This window comes from Acanthochromis polyacanthus, chromosome 9 (genome assembly GCF_021347895.1).
Source record: "Acanthochromis polyacanthus isolate Apoly-LR-REF ecotype Palm Island chromosome 9, KAUST_Apoly_ChrSc, whole genome shotgun sequence".
NCBI lineage: Eukaryota > Metazoa > Chordata > Actinopteri > Pomacentridae > Acanthochromis > Acanthochromis polyacanthus.
In genome coordinates this window covers 33,080,592-33,098,061 of record NC_067121.1, presented here as the reverse complement: position 1 = coordinate 33,098,061, position 17,470 = coordinate 33,080,592, and the positions used below count along the sequence as shown (strand labels likewise).

At 39.4% G+C, this 17,470-nt stretch overlaps 1 protein-coding gene across 1 annotated transcript; it reads right to left on the bottom strand.

Moving 5' to 3' along the window:
* Nucleotides 1–397: 397 nt before the first annotated feature.
* Nucleotides 398–16,507, bottom strand: dis3l2 (DIS3 like 3'-5' exoribonuclease 2). The gene is made up of 21 exons (XM_022195278.2): nt 16,376–16,507; nt 15,045–15,832; nt 14,824–14,954; nt 14,607–14,660; nt 14,287–14,388; nt 12,977–13,160; nt 12,754–12,818; nt 11,567–11,796; nt 11,314–11,487; nt 10,340–10,419; nt 9,297–9,409; nt 8,987–9,094; nt 8,633–8,866; nt 7,724–7,803; nt 7,057–7,240; nt 6,752–6,838; nt 5,335–5,482; nt 4,933–5,063; nt 4,124–4,228; nt 3,722–3,826; nt 398–2,226 (listed from the first exon to the last, which is right to left on the bottom strand). Exons 2-21 carry the CDS (start codon nt 15,805–15,807, stop codon nt 2,125–2,127), a joined length of 3,180 nt encoding a protein of 1,059 aa, XP_022050970.1. The 5' UTR covers nt 15,808–15,832; nt 16,376–16,507; the 3' UTR covers nt 398–2,124.
* Between the last annotated feature and the right edge of the window lie 963 nt (nt 16,508–17,470).

The window sequence follows — 17,470 nt, the reverse complement described above, 5'->3', positions numbered from 1 at the left end:
CAAATTTGGCAAGAAAATTCTTGTAAATATTTTCAAAAAATGATTAAAAAAATCTTACAAAAAATCCTAAAATTATCTAAAGTGATTCCATATATATATATATATATCTCAGTATATCAGTAAAACTTCTAATATTTTCTTTAAGAACATTCACCACAAAAAAAGAAAAACAAAATCCAGCAAAATTTGCTGGATTTTGGTTGATTTTTTGAGAATGTTCTTAAGAAACATTTTTAACACCAAAAAATGTTCAAAGATTTATCAAAAATGTTGAAAATCTGGACATCAGAAGTTTCACTGTGAAAATATATTTTTTTCCCCACGTTTTCAAACTTGAAAAGGACGACTCGAGGGGTAAAAGCAATTTCCACGACACAAACAAATAAAGAAAACACACTTTGGATTCCATGTATGTATTTTCTAAGAGACAAAGACAACTGTTCACTGCTTTGTATGAAGTACAATAAGAACATACAGTAAATGCACCGAGTTACTGACCAGAATCCTAGTTATGACTCAATTTAAATTTTCCTTTAAGTTAACCAAGTCTGCATGTTTTCAACATTAATCACAGACATGCTGACAAGCGCTAGTACAACACTAGCACCGGCTAAAAATACATTTAACGATCACGTCATACACTGCCAGTCCATGTAATACAAACTATGCTGTTAAAAAATTAGCTGGTGGGGTTACAAAAACACAACAAACACAACCCTAAAAACCCCAAAAAAAAATTACACAGAGGTAGCAGCTAATTTGTACGACTACATGGCACTGGTCGATCAGAAAAGTAAAGAGAGGCACACTGACTCAGGTAAAGCAACGGTTGGGTCCCGAATCCAGTTTAAAATGCGCTCTGAAATTTAGTCCCAATTTAATGAAGCTATCAATAAGATGAGACTGAAATTCACATTTGATAACATTGAGGTCCATAAAGCATTCTGTGCTGCACAAATCAATTCTGAAAATTAAAAAAAAAAGAAAACAACAGCAGCTGGAAGCTCTCAGAAGCAAGAAAGCAAACATTTTACATCTAAAGGCCACCAGTTGTTTTCAGCAGCAGTTCACGTTCGACTCCCTCCCAGGTTTTAGATAAAAACAACAACGAGTTGATAAATTAAAAAGCTTTGGCATGACTTGGACACTAAATAAAGAAAATATGTTTGTCCTTTTAAGAGTTTAAATCAAAGTAAATGCTGTTAGCTGTGGAAGTGATTTATCAGCCTGTTCATGAGCGATGCGTCAGAGGAATCTAAAGAAAACCCTCCCTGTATAAAACAATGTAAACACACACACCAACAACATAAAAAGTCAGAGATTACATGTGGTAGCCTGAATGTTAATGTTCTGACACTGAAGTAGTGAATGTTTTCATCTTTTATAATGCTACATTTGTGCCATCTGACCCATGTAGCTTCAGAGAGGCCACGGCGAGTTCAAGTAAAGTTACAAGATGAGGCCAAATGAAGGAAATTCAGTAGTGTGGTAAGCTCTATTGCTTTACAGAACACCAGCACGGGTCTCATACCGGGAAGCTAATCAATACTCTTAAGCTTAAAATAGTTAAAATCAGTTTTCACACATTAGACTGTGTACGACAACTTATATCATCACATCAGAACTGACCTCATTAGGTCAATAAATCAACAGCAAAGTAAAGCTCATCGCTTCATCGATTCTTTCACCATCAGAGCAGAGACAAAACTCAATTTGAAATCCATTCTAGAGTTCTTTTTACACATTTTAAACAACTTGCTTCATATTGTACAACCCCAACTATTTTGTTGTTGACTTCAGCACATCTTCTACCAGTGATGGGGGCATAATGCAAGTCTATAACTTTAGCTGAATATCAGAAATGAATGCAACAAAATTGACAGCTGTGATGTATATATGTGAGGGACATTTGTATAAAGTGGGTGAAAAACATGAAAACCTAAACCTTTAAGACTTTCGATACTCAGAATTAGAGTTTCCATTGAATTCTGACTCTGATCTGATGAGTGATTTTTATGCTCGCCACAGTATTTGCGGCTCTACACTACATGTCACTTCTACTAATCAACAAAAGAAAATGTGCAAATCCAAACTTCCATTCAAGTATCTGTGTGCTCAGAGTGTTTATGACATGCCGTCCTCGGGCCTCTTGAGCAACGCGCTGTACTTCATCGGTGCTCCGTCTGCTTTGAGCTGCACCTCCACCAATGTGAAGATTGAAATCACCTGGAAATGGAAAGAAGAAATTAGGATTATTACAGTTTAAACATTCTACCAGTTTGATGGGTTAAAGACACAAACCATCCTGACCACTTCTGAATAAGAATGGTACCAAAAACAGTCAAATGAAACTAAAATATCAAACAAAGAATAGGAGTTTGAGAGAGAAAAATAATCACTAAAGCAAAAAGAAAAACTTGTAACTTGGAAACAACTTATGGGTTTTAAGAAGTGATTCTTTTCAATCACTTTTTAAAACCCATTTTTATAGACTCGCCTTTCTATAAAGTTCTCTTTTATCACTATGTTTTACCCGTCAAAGCACTTTATGAATGTTCCTCTGAAAGGTGCTATACAAATAAAGCCATTATGATCATCAAGTGTTGAAATTTTTAAAGGGGTTCTCAGTTTCCTCTTTACTGGTTACGTGGAACTAGTTGGCGACCCTCTGTGATGAATGAGTGAGACTTTACCTCATTCTCTGGTCGTTTTTTGAACCTTCACACAGGCGACTGTGGGCCGTAGCCAATGCCAAAATAAGTACAAAAATCTGATCACTTGGTTCCAAAACTAGCCCCACACACACACACACACACGGCGAACTTACACTGATCCTTAGGAACAGAGCTCAGACATCAGTCAAGGACCCTCTGTACGTCCCTGTGGTCACTTACAAGCCGTTATTCAACCTGCTGCTCTGTTAAATTCCTGATTTTATTACTACAATGTCGTCTGCCAAACTCACAAGGTAAAGACGGTGGCTGTGCTGAGGATTTACATGTAAAATGGTACCTCAGAGAGAAAATTAGTGGCAACAGGATGCTTCTATTATTGTTTTCCCAGTGAACAGCCTCTGTGAAGCACCAAACATCTGCGCTGCAACTCTAAAGCCCATTAGCCTGTGGGTTTTTCAGAGGACACACCTCTGAAAAATCTGTGCACGAGACATTTGTCTCCAAAGTAACAGAAATCATTCAGTGCAAATGAGAAATCTGGCAGTGTGACCAGAAAGTCAGTAAAAGTAAAAGTGTATCAGTGAGAAAGAAATATGTATTTAAGACAATTATCTGTTATCTATTTTAAAAAGACAAGTCCAAAGAATGCATTTTTTTTTCTTCAGCGAGTTGGTAAAAGTTGATACTTAAAACATTTTGGTTAATAATTATATCGACACAAATCTATTTCCGTTTAACCACAGTCCGGGGGCTAACTCTGATCGTAGATTGTATTTTTTATGTTTTGTCATCCTTGTGCTGGTAATCATTTGGAGAACAATCATAAACCTAAATAAAATATACTGGAAGAACTCTACCAATACCTGGAACAATAAAGTTTAATATGCTGTTTCTAAAAACTATCACATTTTAGTGATGTTCTGAACACCCTTCAGAAGCACAATAACCCAGAGAAGAAGCAGAAAAGCGGGGACAAACTGCTGCATTGTGTGTTCCTGTTGGCAGGTTGCACCATAATAAGGCTTTACTGTGTTTATGGTTCTCACCTGCTCTACAGGAGTCCTCTCCAGGTCCTCTGGTGTCCAGAGCAGAGTCAGCTCTGACTTCTTCCCCACCTTACGATGGTGGAACGTGTCCAGACCCGCAATGGACTGAAGGTGGAAGCAAACAGTTTCAAATTGTTTCTAAAAATGATTCACCATGATGACGCAGCCTTTTTACACGACATTGTTTTGCTTGCATCGTCACATCCTCGCCCTTCAAACAGAATGAGCTTTTATTTTTTGGCGAGTCATTATGTGTAATAGAAATGACACATGAAAGTCATCGACAGTCAAAAGAATATCTAGAATGTTGCCAACTGGATGCTTTGCAGTTGGACAATGACCTTGCAGAAATATACATACATTCTGAGTGAAGGTTGTAAAAATGGAGCTGTTGGAGCTGACCTTGCAGTAGATTCGCTTCTGAACGCCGTATCGAAGAACCAGCACATCAAAGGACTGATCCAGCACACCCATCACCATGGCCTCAGAGTCCAGAGGGCCACACTCCTGTGTAGAGCAGACCAAGAAAGCACTTAGACGACATGGTTCTGACCTCAAGTCTCTGCTTCACATTTAATTGTACATTTTAGGCGTTTAGGCTGCACAGTGGCACGGTGGTTAGCACTTTCGCCTTGCAGCTAGAAGATCCCTGACTCGCGTCTCGGCCTGTCTGGGATCTTTATGCATGGAGTTTGTTCTCCCTGTGCATGTGTGGCACTCTGGCTTCCTCCCACAGTCCAAAAACATGCTGAGGTTAATTGGTAACGCTAAACTGTCCGTAGGTATTAATGCGAGTCTGATTGTTCATCTCTGTGTGTAGCCCTGTGATAGACTGGTGACCTGTCCAGGGTGTCCCGTGTCTTCACCCTAAGTCAGCTGGGATAGACTCCAGCCCCCCATGACCCTAGTGAGAATTAAGCAGTGTATACATAATGGATGGATTTTAGATGTTTAGCTAAATTGCTGAAGATATGGGGTGGATACTCAGAAAGCAATCAAGATGTCAGAGTGATGGTGCCCTGAATGCATCATTCTAACCACAGAATAGGATCAAATTGAGGAATCAGGGTGAAAACAAATGTCAAATATCAGAGAAAAGCACAGAACAATTTGTGTTATAGTTGGTCAAGCATCTGATGTGATGAAGTAAAGCGTCTTATTAAAGTCACTGTTTTCACTCTCTGTCAGCATGTTGTGATCTGGTTACCCACCTTCACAAACACTCCAAAGAAGAGCTCAGAGCTGAGCTCCTGGACCCTCTTGGACACGGTCTTCTTGTCATTGCAGTGTGATGCCCGTTTTTGGACTTCGTCTGTTGACAGCCCTAAGCGAGGCCCACAGTCTGTATGCAAACATTCAGTGGACACAGGAAGAGCCAAAGGAATACATAATTCACACACGAACACGACACTCACAGCAGGGGCAGGGAATTACAGAAACAATGGCAACAGGACAAACAATGCATCAACTCAGAGCGACGTCTGAGGCCGTTTTGTGCTTTTGTGCCTTCCTCCTTTACGACATGCAACAACAGAAGCAGTCTTTCAAACAATACAAACTCTGTCATTTGTATAAAAGCCTGTTTTTGTGCGTCTGTAAGAAAAGATGCGTACTCAGCGAGGAAGCCAGCAGCCGGTGCACTATGATGTCAGCGTAGCGTCTGATGGGTGAGGTGAAATGTGTGTAGAGAGGAACGTTGAGGGCGTAGTGCTTAAAGAACTGTTCCTGCTTCAGAGCACCGGCACAGAAGTACAACGCCATCTGGGAAGAACCAACAAGCCTGATTAAATATAGAAACTTAAACAAATATTACTGGACAGGTTTTATGCTGAAACAGCATCTATTTAGCCTAGCTAGACTGTATTCCCGTTATAAGGGATATACGGGAATACGGTCTAGCCCTCCTCCATTGACACATTTTGACAGGTTTTCAAGCTCAGAGCAGATCAGACCGAACCAATCAGAGCACCAGAGGCGGGACTTAACGATGCGACCGCAACAGAGCGAGGTTTCTCTCGTGCGCTTTCCTCTGTTTTGCACGGGCTGAATTTGTCCTTAAAACCTCAACAAGAAGCAGCTCTTAAAGCTTTTCCTTTTAAAAAGGATGTATTTTTAATTCCGGCAGGCTGTACAATAGAATACGTAATGCTGCCCTCCACTGTTGAAAAGGAGAGCTTAGATTTTCCTCAGGACCCCTGTACGGCGAAGGAAGCTGTTAAAACTACAAAACATCACGGCGGAAAGGCAATTGTTAGGTCGCTTAGTGATTGCGTCACACATGTGTTACGCTGATTGGCTCTCTCCAATTCAAGCTGTGATCGGTAGTCCCGCCTCTGGGCTAGATTTGGTTCAATGGAGCAGTTCCAGACTGACTTTATGTGTATTTGTAATACACAATATAAAGGCTGTCTGGTCCCCAGGCAAGTATCTATTAGGGGTCAACCAGTTGTCATGTTGCTGATTATCGGATCCAGCAGTCATTAGTGCAATAAAATAAATGGATTTTAAATTGGTCTACTTTGGTTCTTGTGCAGCCACTTTTTTCTGTCCGCAGTCCAGTGAGTGAGCAGTGCGGGGTTTCAAAGGGAAAGAAGCAAAAATTGCCAAATTTGCAATAAGCACCACAAAATTATCATCTCGTCCTCTGATGAATGTATTTTAACTAGCATGCGTTGTTGAGGCTGTGCTATCCCTATTTGGTTTGGTGTCGCACAGATGGATAACACGTGTGGCGCTGCAGTTTGTTTTTCTAAATTTTGACTCTCCCATTTTCATTTTTACCGTAAATGTAAATTGGTTCCGGTCTCCTTGATGACTAATAATCAGTGTCGGTCCTGGAATATACTGTATTTATTCAATATTTACAGATATAAATCACTAAATCCTCTCTCTTTTCTTACTTATGACTTACTACTTTAAATGGTTTTCTTTAACGGCAACAACTATTACATTGCAGTACGCATCTAATTTTCCTAATTTTGAAAAAAGCATGATAAATGGACAAACAGAAAACAAACAGAAAGTTCTAACCTGCATGGGTCTGGAGCACATGTGTGTGAGCACTTCTTTTCTGGCACTGGTATACTCATCATCACCCAGACTGGTATTGAGACTCTTCTGCATGTTGAAGAAAAGAGATTTAGGCTATTAACACTTATCCAGCTTTACTTTCTCATGATATGATTGCATGAGAATACTAAACAGACCTAACACAATAAAAAGTCTTCCACTAAAACCTGAACCTGGATTAGCATCACCACATTTTTATTTATTTGGGTGATCGTATAAAAGAGACAGCAAACAATGAGATTCTGATTGATCACTTAGGTACTGACGTGTAGCGCTCCTGCAGAGGACAAATCAATGTCAATTCCCAACTGATCACACAGCTCCTGCAGCTCATCCACCATCTTGGTCTTCGGTGGGGGGTGGCGTCTGAGCAGGGCCAACTCTGGGAATTTGCGGTAGATGTGGCTGGCTGTGGCGATATTAGCCAGTAGCATGAACTCCTCCACTAACCTGGAGAATGCATGATAGATTAGCAGTCAGAAAACAGAACGATAACCACAATAGGTCTTAACAGGTCCAAAAATTTTCAGCCAAGGTCATAAAAACCTGGAAATGCACTAATGGGACCAAAGAGGACCTGAAACTTAGAAATACTGAACTTGAGCAGCACAGCACAGAACAGCACTTTCATAATGCCGATTCCAATCACATCCTCTCACAGCTACTGCACATAACAGAAAGCTGGGATAATTCTACAGGCAGGTCAGACCTGCCTGACTAGAAAAAGTGTGGGTCCAAAAGCTGTACAGGCTCAAGGGTGAGTCTCAGGCACAAAGGTTTAAGGAGACTCATGAAGACCTTTAATAAGAACTTGACTTGTATTTAAGCCGAAAGAAATTCAAAGACAGATTTCACCAAAAACATATCCTTCATTTCAAATAAATGCATACATGATATGGACACAGATTCATCTGAAAATCACGTATTACTCACTTGTTGCTGTCTCTGTACTGGTAAACATAGCAGCCTTGAGGCATCATTGTTTCTTTGTCCAGGGTGAAAGAAAGTTTGATCTAAATTAGACCAGAAACAAACAAGCAAAGCAGAAAATATACACATAAAACAGAGAAAACAACAGAGTTCATACAATCTTAGCACAAATGATCTTGTTAAATCTTGTCCAGCCAACTGCTGAAGTTGTCTTTGACAGCTGTGCACTTTAAGCTAACTCTTTGATGCACAACATGGGTCAAAAGTGACCCATATTCAATGGAAAACGGGTATCTCTTGATCCCTGTTGTGCATCGATGGCTTAAGCCAGGGATGTCAAACTCATTCCACAAAGGGCCGGTGTGGCTGCAGGTTTTTGTTCCAACTAAGCAGTATCACACCAGACCAGACTCATTTAATCAACCGATCTCAGTCTCCAGACAGGTCATTGGTCAGACTCTGTGCTCTAGGCTACAGCATTTAGTTCCAACATATCTACAGCACACAGTCTGACCAATCACCTGTCTGGAGGCTGAGATCGGTTGATTAAATGAGTCAGGTCTGGTGTGATGCTGTTTAGTTGGAACAAAAACCTGCAGCCACACCGGCCCTTTGTGGAATGATGTTTGACATCCCTGGCTTAAGCAGATGTGTGTGGAAGGGTGACACAATCATCAGGGTCGAAACAATGAGTAAGATTCAAGAAAAAATATAAATAACTGCATGTATCACTAACAGCATACAAAAACTAAATTTGGAAGTTTTTCTCTTATCCAGACTTGTATATGGACAGAAACATTAACCAAACCTTTGCTAAGATCTTTAGTATGCTGGGTAAAGAGGACATAACGTTCATTCTCATGTCTCGTTGTATTCACATAGTTCAAAAGTAGTTCAAACACCAGCACCGACCTGGTCCAGTCTGAGGGCTCCTCCTGAGAAGCGCTGGCCTCTGAGGTTCTTGGCAATAGAGTGCAGATTGAGCACAGCCTGGTGGATCTCGTCAATGGGGTGAACAGGGTCTACAGGGGGCAGCTCCTCAGCAGAAAACAACTTCTCAGGAGCCTCGATCATGCTCTGAGCATGATCGTAACTCAGCTTCACACAGGAGCGAATAACCGTACGGCCGAACCACTCGCTCAGGATCTGGAGGGTAGAAACGGTGAAAATAAGCCCAACATATATCAATACAAAGAGGGTTTAGAAACAATTTCACCTTAAACAATTTAGCAAGCTTTTACTGTTTACTGAATGCAGTGAACACACCTTTCCCTCAGGTGTGATCTTCCAAATGACAGAGAAAGTGAGTCTGTCGGTTAGAGGGTTCAGACTGCAAAGCTCCTCACACAGTAGCCTCGGCAGCATGGGGATCACCTGGGCAGTGACAGAACACAAACACTGGGATTAATCACTACAAAAACATAAAAAATTTGCTATTTTTACCTAGAAGGTGAATGATGTACTGTCAAATGATGAACGGTGATATGCAAAAAAAACAAACAAACACTAAAAATCTTCAAAATATAGAAGAAAACCTGGTCAGACCATGTGATTTTAGGTGTGAAGGAGCACTCACCTTCTGAACCATGTACACACTAGTGGCTCTTTGGCTGGCGACGGCATCGAGAGCGTTGTCCTGCTCCACAAAATAACTCACGTCAGCAATGTGAACTCCCACCTCAAAGTTTCCTGCGTAAAGAATACAATGTTTAGATACTGCTGTGATACAGTTCAAAGGAAGAATACTGATGACAACATTTTTCAGAGAGCACAAATTCACACATTCACTCTTCTACCAATGTGAGTGCACAAATTTTAGTGAAATCACAACTGTGCACACAGTATCAAATTTCTTAATCCCACACGTTGGACTCAAATGAGATCGAAGTAAACCAAACCCGCTCATGTCATGGCCTTCAGATTTCTGAAAATAGCATTTGCTCCAAAGAGAAAACAAGCTTAAATGATAAACGTCCTTCTGATAAGCAACGTAATGTTTGCTGTTGGAATATTTTGCGACATTGAAACAAAACAAGCAAAATTTGTGGTAGAAAAATTAGCACTACAAACAAGTTTGCAAATGCATGTGTAATGGCAAACAGCTGGTTAGTTCATTAGCTAGCTAGTAACCTTTTTAAAATTAATCTATCAAAATTACTTTTCTGCAATGGTTTACAAACTAGATCATCTGCCAACAAACTAAATGTCATTTTAGTCATTTGGTGCCAAAAGTTTTTGATTGTTAAAATAATAGACACCAAATGTGACTCTCTGTCTCCACCTGGTGGTGAAAAACAATCACCAAGTCCCTGCTTTTATTTTGATACTTCAAGCAAGGATGTGACAGGATGACCCTTCACTCCAAGATAAAACTGAGCAGGTCTCAGTGTCAGTTCACAGTCGAATGTTTAAAGTGGCAAAAGTGAGCGTGACCAGTTTTAGTTATTGCAAGGGACACGACTCCTCTAACCCGTTCAAATTTAATTTTGCTCATTCAGACGTTGGCTCACAGAAGAGGCAACAGCTTGTCAATACACAGCCATGCAATCCTTCATTAGAATAATTGACCGTCTCTAATTAGAAGTCATTACTGACATTCAGTGTGAGGCGGCAGTTTACCATCTGGGAGTTGTTTACAGGACAGGGCATCGTCCAGATCTCTGGCAGTCGCCGGGTCGATTGTGAAGATACACTCCGACCTAAACATCAGAAACAAGGCTCTGTGAAATTATCTATGAAATACTGTGCAGTGCTTAAATACAAAGGGTCAATACAGAATTGTGGGATTTTTTGTATCATAGTTGACATTTTTGTAGTTTTCAGGCCTAAAATCAACATGGCCGCCTACAACCAAACACCACATGGCATTTTTACACAAAGATTTTTCTAAATATTATATATACAATTGAAATTGAAAGTTATTTATAAAGATATTGTCGTAAACCTGTTGACATGCCATAAATCCACACTTGAATCTCACACTACTTTATATTTAATAACTAAGAAAGCCTTGGAGCCTTTCCAGTCTTTTCTTCAGGAGGAAATGACATCATGTGGAGCAGGTCATGTGATCTGGAATTAACACTCTTCCTTGAGAGGTGTTTTTGTAACGGGGAACTTAGCTGAAAGTGATTTCTCAGACAGATACAATTTGTTATTTTCCAGACAAAATTTGCTATATTGCTAAAAAAAGAAATATCTGTCAGAATTATCTCAACTTAATAAAAAGAAAACAAAACAGTTTTTGAATAAGCTCATTTTATTATTGTTTAGCTAATTAGAAGGTGGCTGTTACTAAATTTGGACGGTTATTTAGCAGACATTTTAGTGATATCCAGTTATGTTTTATTAATAAATGACTGATTCTATAATAAATAATTATGGCATTTGTAAAGACATGATCATAATGAACATAAAAAAATATTTTTTTTACTTTTAAAATAAATGTATGCAAGATATATCCTATGGACTTCAAAAGCCTCTCAATTATATATGACCCACTAATTTGGGCAGTTATTTGATAGAGTCTACAGTGTCTCAAATAGAAGAAGAAAAAAGAACTGCATAAGCATGTCTGGTTTTTGAAGTCCCACCTCAGGTCTCTCCTCTTCCTCATCTCCTCAGGTGGGATGGTCCAGGGCAGGTTCTTGGGGAGGCAGTCTAACACCTCATTTGAGAAGTCAGAAAAATCAACGTCGTACTCTGTCAGGATGCCCTCAGTCTCCGGCTCAATTTCTCCAGCCTGACCCAGAGTCTTAGCGAGTTGTCTGAAGGAAAACATTAACAGAGTGAACACGGCTGTCAAACCGGAACAAACCTGTGTCATCCTTCAAATGTCACACTCACCCTTCTGCAAAGTTGCTGTCGGCTGCCCAGTTGGTGATGCGACAGATGAACAAGGTGTTGGCGTAGTCGCCCGAGCGGGATCTGAAGTCTTCAGGGCAGTCACGGAGGGGAACGTTAATCCGCGGAACCCGGTGGTCAACGGGGGAGAACATGGCAAAGGGCTTGTCTAGTAGGAACTTCAGGAAGCCGGTAGCAGCTCTTGAGTGTTTCTTCTCAACAATGTACACAACCTGGTAAACAATGAGGGAAGTAAAGTGATGAATCTGAAATCTCTCTATTTTTAGTATCAAGCACAGCAGAATACAAATCACTGGCTAAAGAGTTTTTTAGGATATTCTTAACCCTCCTGTTGTCTTTATTTACGGGCACCAAAAAAATATTGTTTCCGTGTCTCAAAAAAATCCAAAAATGCAGCAAAAAAAAATTCCCAAAATTTCTGAAAATTTGCAAAACGTTCAGGAAGAAAATTCCAATAATTCCTCAAAAAAATTCCCTTAAAAGTTTTATTCTAAAAAAAATTCGCACAAATTTGGTAAGAAAATTCTTGTAAATATTTAGAAAAAATAGTAAAATTCTTAAAAATCCTAAAAGTATATAAAGTGATTCCATATATATTAGTAAAACTTCTAATATTTTCTTTAAGAACATTCACCACAAAAAATCAACCAAAATCCAGCGAAATTTGCTGGATTTTGGTTGATTTTTTGTTCTTCAAAAACATTCTTTTTACCAATCCTTTTTTCCACCAAAAAATTTTCAAAAATTTCCAAAAAATGTTGCTAATGTGGACATCAGAACTTTCACTGTGAAAAATATATATTTTTCCACATTTTCAAACTTCAAAACGGGCCAATTTTGACCCGCAGGATGACACGAGGGTTAATGGAAAATATTTTTCTTGATGCCTCTTTGTGCATCTTGTGTGTTTGTGTAGAGCCAACTTAACATAACCTGTGCATTTAGTCAAATTGTTTCACTTAGCTGTCATTAGAATATTTTTACAAAAGATTTACATTTGTTAGGCTCAACATGAGTCTGCAGTGGAGGTTAGTTTGATATTAAATACAAACAGTCAAGCCATTTAGAACCTTTCTGTTATTGCTTCATGCTGAATAGGAAAAAAATGGCATAGTAGAAAAGGAATGGAAGCAAGAAAAACGACACAACAGGTATAAAAGGAAGCTCACTTTAGCAGTCTTTTGGAGAATTTCCCCATTGGACCGATGAGCTGGTGCTTCTTCCACAGATCCCTCTAGTTTCATTAAAAGCAGAAAAATATTAAGATGTATTAGCTAAACTTGTCCACAACTGGTTGCATTATTTACTGATTTATGAAAATATAGAATATCACCAAATACAACAGATTCTGTATTAATTACTACTCATGTGTTTGCTACTTCTTCACTGTACCCGTGTCCATGAGAGTGATGTTCTTCACTTTGCTGATGAGTTCTTCCTGGTCGCTGCACTGGTCCTCCACAATAACATCTGGACTGGGGGCACGTTCCGTCTTCTTCTGAGCTCTTTGCATGACATGTTCTTTCTGGGTCTCTGACTCACTGGCGCCCTCACAGTCAGTATCTGACCTCACAACCTAGCCAGAAAAGCCTTCATCAATCAGTTCATCAAACTTTATAAAGCACATTTAATACAACTCAGAATAAAGAGCTACAGCGCAGATAGTAGGGGTGAGTATCATAAAAGTAACTTCATTAACAATAGTATGGGAAAACAGTGATTCTACATCTGTAATACTCAGTACATGTGAGACCATTATCTGTGATACATTACAACATCTCCAAATACTGAAAAGGAGAAAACACCCGTGAAAAGGCAAAAAAGTGGGAGTCGTGCATTTATTCACTGCATTGTGGTGTCAGCATGTGTACTGTCATAAATATATTAAATGTGTCAAATCAAGTACAGTGGTCCCTCGCCACATCTTGGTTCACTATTCACGGTCTTACTTTATTTTCATATATTTACTATTGTGGCGAGCTGCGTTTAAGAACGACGCTGGAGAACAGATATCTGTTTTTTAAACACTGTGCAAGCTGCAGATGTTTTTCCTTTGACACACACAGAGCAATACCATAGTAAATGTGGCAGGAAGTCATCAAACACACTCACGATCCTGACAACACAACACTTAGCCGAACTAACTAGGCTGACTAAACCACAAAAGCACAAACACGAATAACATCGTAACACTCACATAAACCACAATAATGACATTTAAACCCCCAACACCAAGAACTCCCATGGTGCATTGCAGCACAACAGTTCAGTCATAGACCGGCCCTGCAATCGATCATTTTTTAATCATTTTTTCGGTAAAATAAGCATTTTCTACAATAAAAAATTTAAAAGAATATTTTTAAAAAACCATATTAAAAATAACAAAACATATCTGGAATGTAACCCCCATGATAGACGAGGGACCACTGTATATAGCTCTGATTTGCTCTTTAAATCTGTCTGCCATCTTCCTCCTGTCAGTTTCTTCTTCTTCACTCTAGTTTAGCTAACATGCATTCAGTTTATCCTCTTCTATTTAATAAACGCCACTATGGGTAATCATGAAGTAGTCACTCTAGTAAGTTAAACTGATCAAGGGAATGCATGCTTGAATAAAAATATTTATATCTGACCACAGTGTACTGATTATATATCTCGAGAGGAAGTGATGTGATATATTGCTGTAGTGATATTTTGCTTACCTTCCACTGCTCCTGAGGGAGGATTTGCACCACTACTACGTCTCCATTCAGAGCCCTGTTACGAGCGATAATCCCATCCAGGAAAATATCCCGTGTGTCATCCTGAAAACATAAAAGGCAAACACAAAATATTGGAGTCATGGTCATCTGACTTATAATTTAAACTTGTCCAGAAGGATGTTAACTAAATATCCATGCAGTGTGTTGTTTTTTGCAGAATCCTGCAGGCAGGTTATTAAATGAACAAAATACAATGTCTAATATTATTCTTGAGTGGAAGGCAGGACAAAAATGACACAAAGGAATTCATGCTGACTTACAGGAGATGGGATGAAAGCCTCATGGTACTTCTTGGGGTTGATTCTTATCTGTCCCTGCAGAGGAAAAAAAGGAGTCAGAGATGTTTCAATGCAACTGCAAACAACAGCTGCTGAACAAATCAAATTCTGACAAAATCATAAACTGTACATCGTTTTATCACCTTGTGTAACCTCAACCATCCTCAGTAAAGATTTTGCTTTTGTCTTGAATTCTTACCTGAATCAGTTCCCCTCTTTTGAGGCCATGGGAAACATCCTCAGTGGTCATGTAGGGTTCAAACACTTGTTTCTTTTGCCCTCTGCCTCCTTTGTTCTTGTTCTTGTCAGCTGGAGAATTGGCACTTGAAGCTGAAAATGAAAGAACTCAGTGAATTTGACTCATCATAAATCACCAACTGTATCCAAACTACTTCATAGTTTAGTAGAGAAACAACTTACTTTGGGACTGCTGCTGTCTTTTCTCTTTACCGTGAGGGGATCTGGGCCGTGACATCTGAGCATCAGCAATGGTCATCTTTGACATCCCTTCTCTGGTTTTCTCCTCTTCTTGGTGCAACATTTTCTTCTTTGACTTCTTCATCCTGTCTTGTTCCTGCCCACTAGGACTGGCTTTCTTTGGGGACTGAGGACGTCCACTGAATGAGTCAGTCTCCTTAGAGGCACCATCTTTGTTCGAGTCCTTAATTTTCCTTTGCTGCTTCGGCTGCTTCTTCCCCTCATTAGGTTTTAAAGAACCGAGCTCCTCTCCGGACTCGATGTCTCCGTCGTGGCTAGTGGTGGTGTCCCTCCTCTGTCCTCGTCGCTGCCCGTCACACACACCCTGCTTCCTGTCGCAGTCCTGCTGAGCGTTGCGAATGCTGAGTTTCTCCGTGTACAAGGACAGTGAGCTCTCCTCTCTGCTTTTCATAGAGGATGGGGAGAAGTCACTAGAATCTGAGAAATCATAAAACAATTGGTCCCTTTTTCTCTGAGGTATATTCAGCCTGTCACTCTGGGCTTTGAGCAGTGGGCTTGGACCATTTCCTTCCCTTTGAAGTGATGAGTCCTTTGCATATTGTTCTAAATATGAGCTGAACTTGCTGCTGCGGTGCTGGCTGAGAAGCCTGGCATAGGCATCTTTCTGAGGAGGAGTGCTGGACTGATTCTGGTTGCGCTTTGGCTCTCGATTCAGGTTAGCCTTGGACTGCCGAGGAGAATCCATAAGACAATCTTAAAAGATGATGTCTCTGTAAAGGCAAAGAGTGTACACTGTGAGTCAAGCATGAGTCAACAGAGACCTTTCAGGCAGCTTTCACTAAATAATGTCTATAATTCAAAGCATGAACACAAAGACAAGGTCCTTTCTAGTTCTAATTCAAGGGAAAGGAAAATGAAAGTGGCTCTCTTGCTTCTGAGTAGTACACATGTTTTCAAGTTACATCATACAGTTAATTGTTAAAATTATCTCATTGTAAATCCTGCTACAAACTCAGACATGACTGGAAATTGAATATATTGACATTAACTGAAGCCACACCCTGTGCCAGATCACTACACGAGAAAACAAAACCTATTATCACGTCGTTTTAGTTTGTAACGTCTCAACGAACATTTTGGCTCAGCTAACAGTTACTAGCAGCGTCTGGCTAGCATCAGTTAGCTAGCTGTTCTAACGGCAGGTGTTGGTTTAACTAACTAGCTTAAAGTCGCACAGACAAACGGCGACATTAACACGATAAACGACTCGAACATTAACGTAAACACACTCGTATAACAATGCCACTCATTACCTCTTCCACTGCGATGTAAGTTGTGTAACGCTGAGTTTTGTCAAACGTCTTTCACAGTTATATGTGAGCTGAGACGTTCACTTCCTCCGTCGTCATGAACAATTTGATGCCTTTGAGGGCTGTCGGAAATTTCATAATTCACCGAAAGAGACACCAAGAAATCAAGATGTAGGACTAAAAATCTGTGTTGACATGTAGCCCATTATTACAATATGACTGTATAAAACATGTCAATTTTCCACATCATCTTCTCTTTATCATGTTATCTGGTGTAAGACAAAGTAGAGCAAAAAAAAAAAGGGACGGTTGGATTTAGTCAGTTTTAATTTCAGCTTTTTCCTTGAATGATCTTGAACTTAATCTTTAAATAGTATAAAAATAATTTTACTGGTGGGGGAAATCAAAAGAGCCTGTTTTGAAATGGATCTAGCATTTGATGGTACAAAATATGCCTGTGCTTTGTTTTGTTTTTTAAATAGAAGAAATCAGGGTGTCTTCCCTTTTTCTTTCCTTACATGTTAACGCATTAAAACAAAACTTATTAGATCAAACTAATGAATAATGCTTCATATTACTCTTTAAACAGTAAAAACAGGATTCTCATTGAAAAAAGGGCAACTTCTTTTATTGTCAGAACTCAAAAACACATTAAACCCACTTTTTTAAAAATTTTCTCAGATCAGTAAAATGACTCCAAGCAATGCAAATATTCCCAAGACCACTATCATGTAAGAACAGAGTTGAGAGAAAAGCTGACAATATGTAGTGGTCAGGAGGGGAATTGTATTGCACCGACGACGGATGGGAATATGAGTCGTACATACTATTGCAACAAAATTAGCACCAAGAAAAGTATTATTTTTGGAATCAGGATGCTTATTTATTATTACATCCCATTAAAGCAAACACAGTTTAGATGCTGGATGCACTTTGGAGATTTGTTAATGAATAACTGATCAACTTTGTATGAATTGTGTATGCTGTGTTTGTTCTAAATTGGTGGTTCCAACCTCTTCATGTGTTTAGACTAGTAAACCATAAAATTGTTCAGAGACTAAAAGCATCAAGTTTAACCTAAAACACTAAACAAGTCAA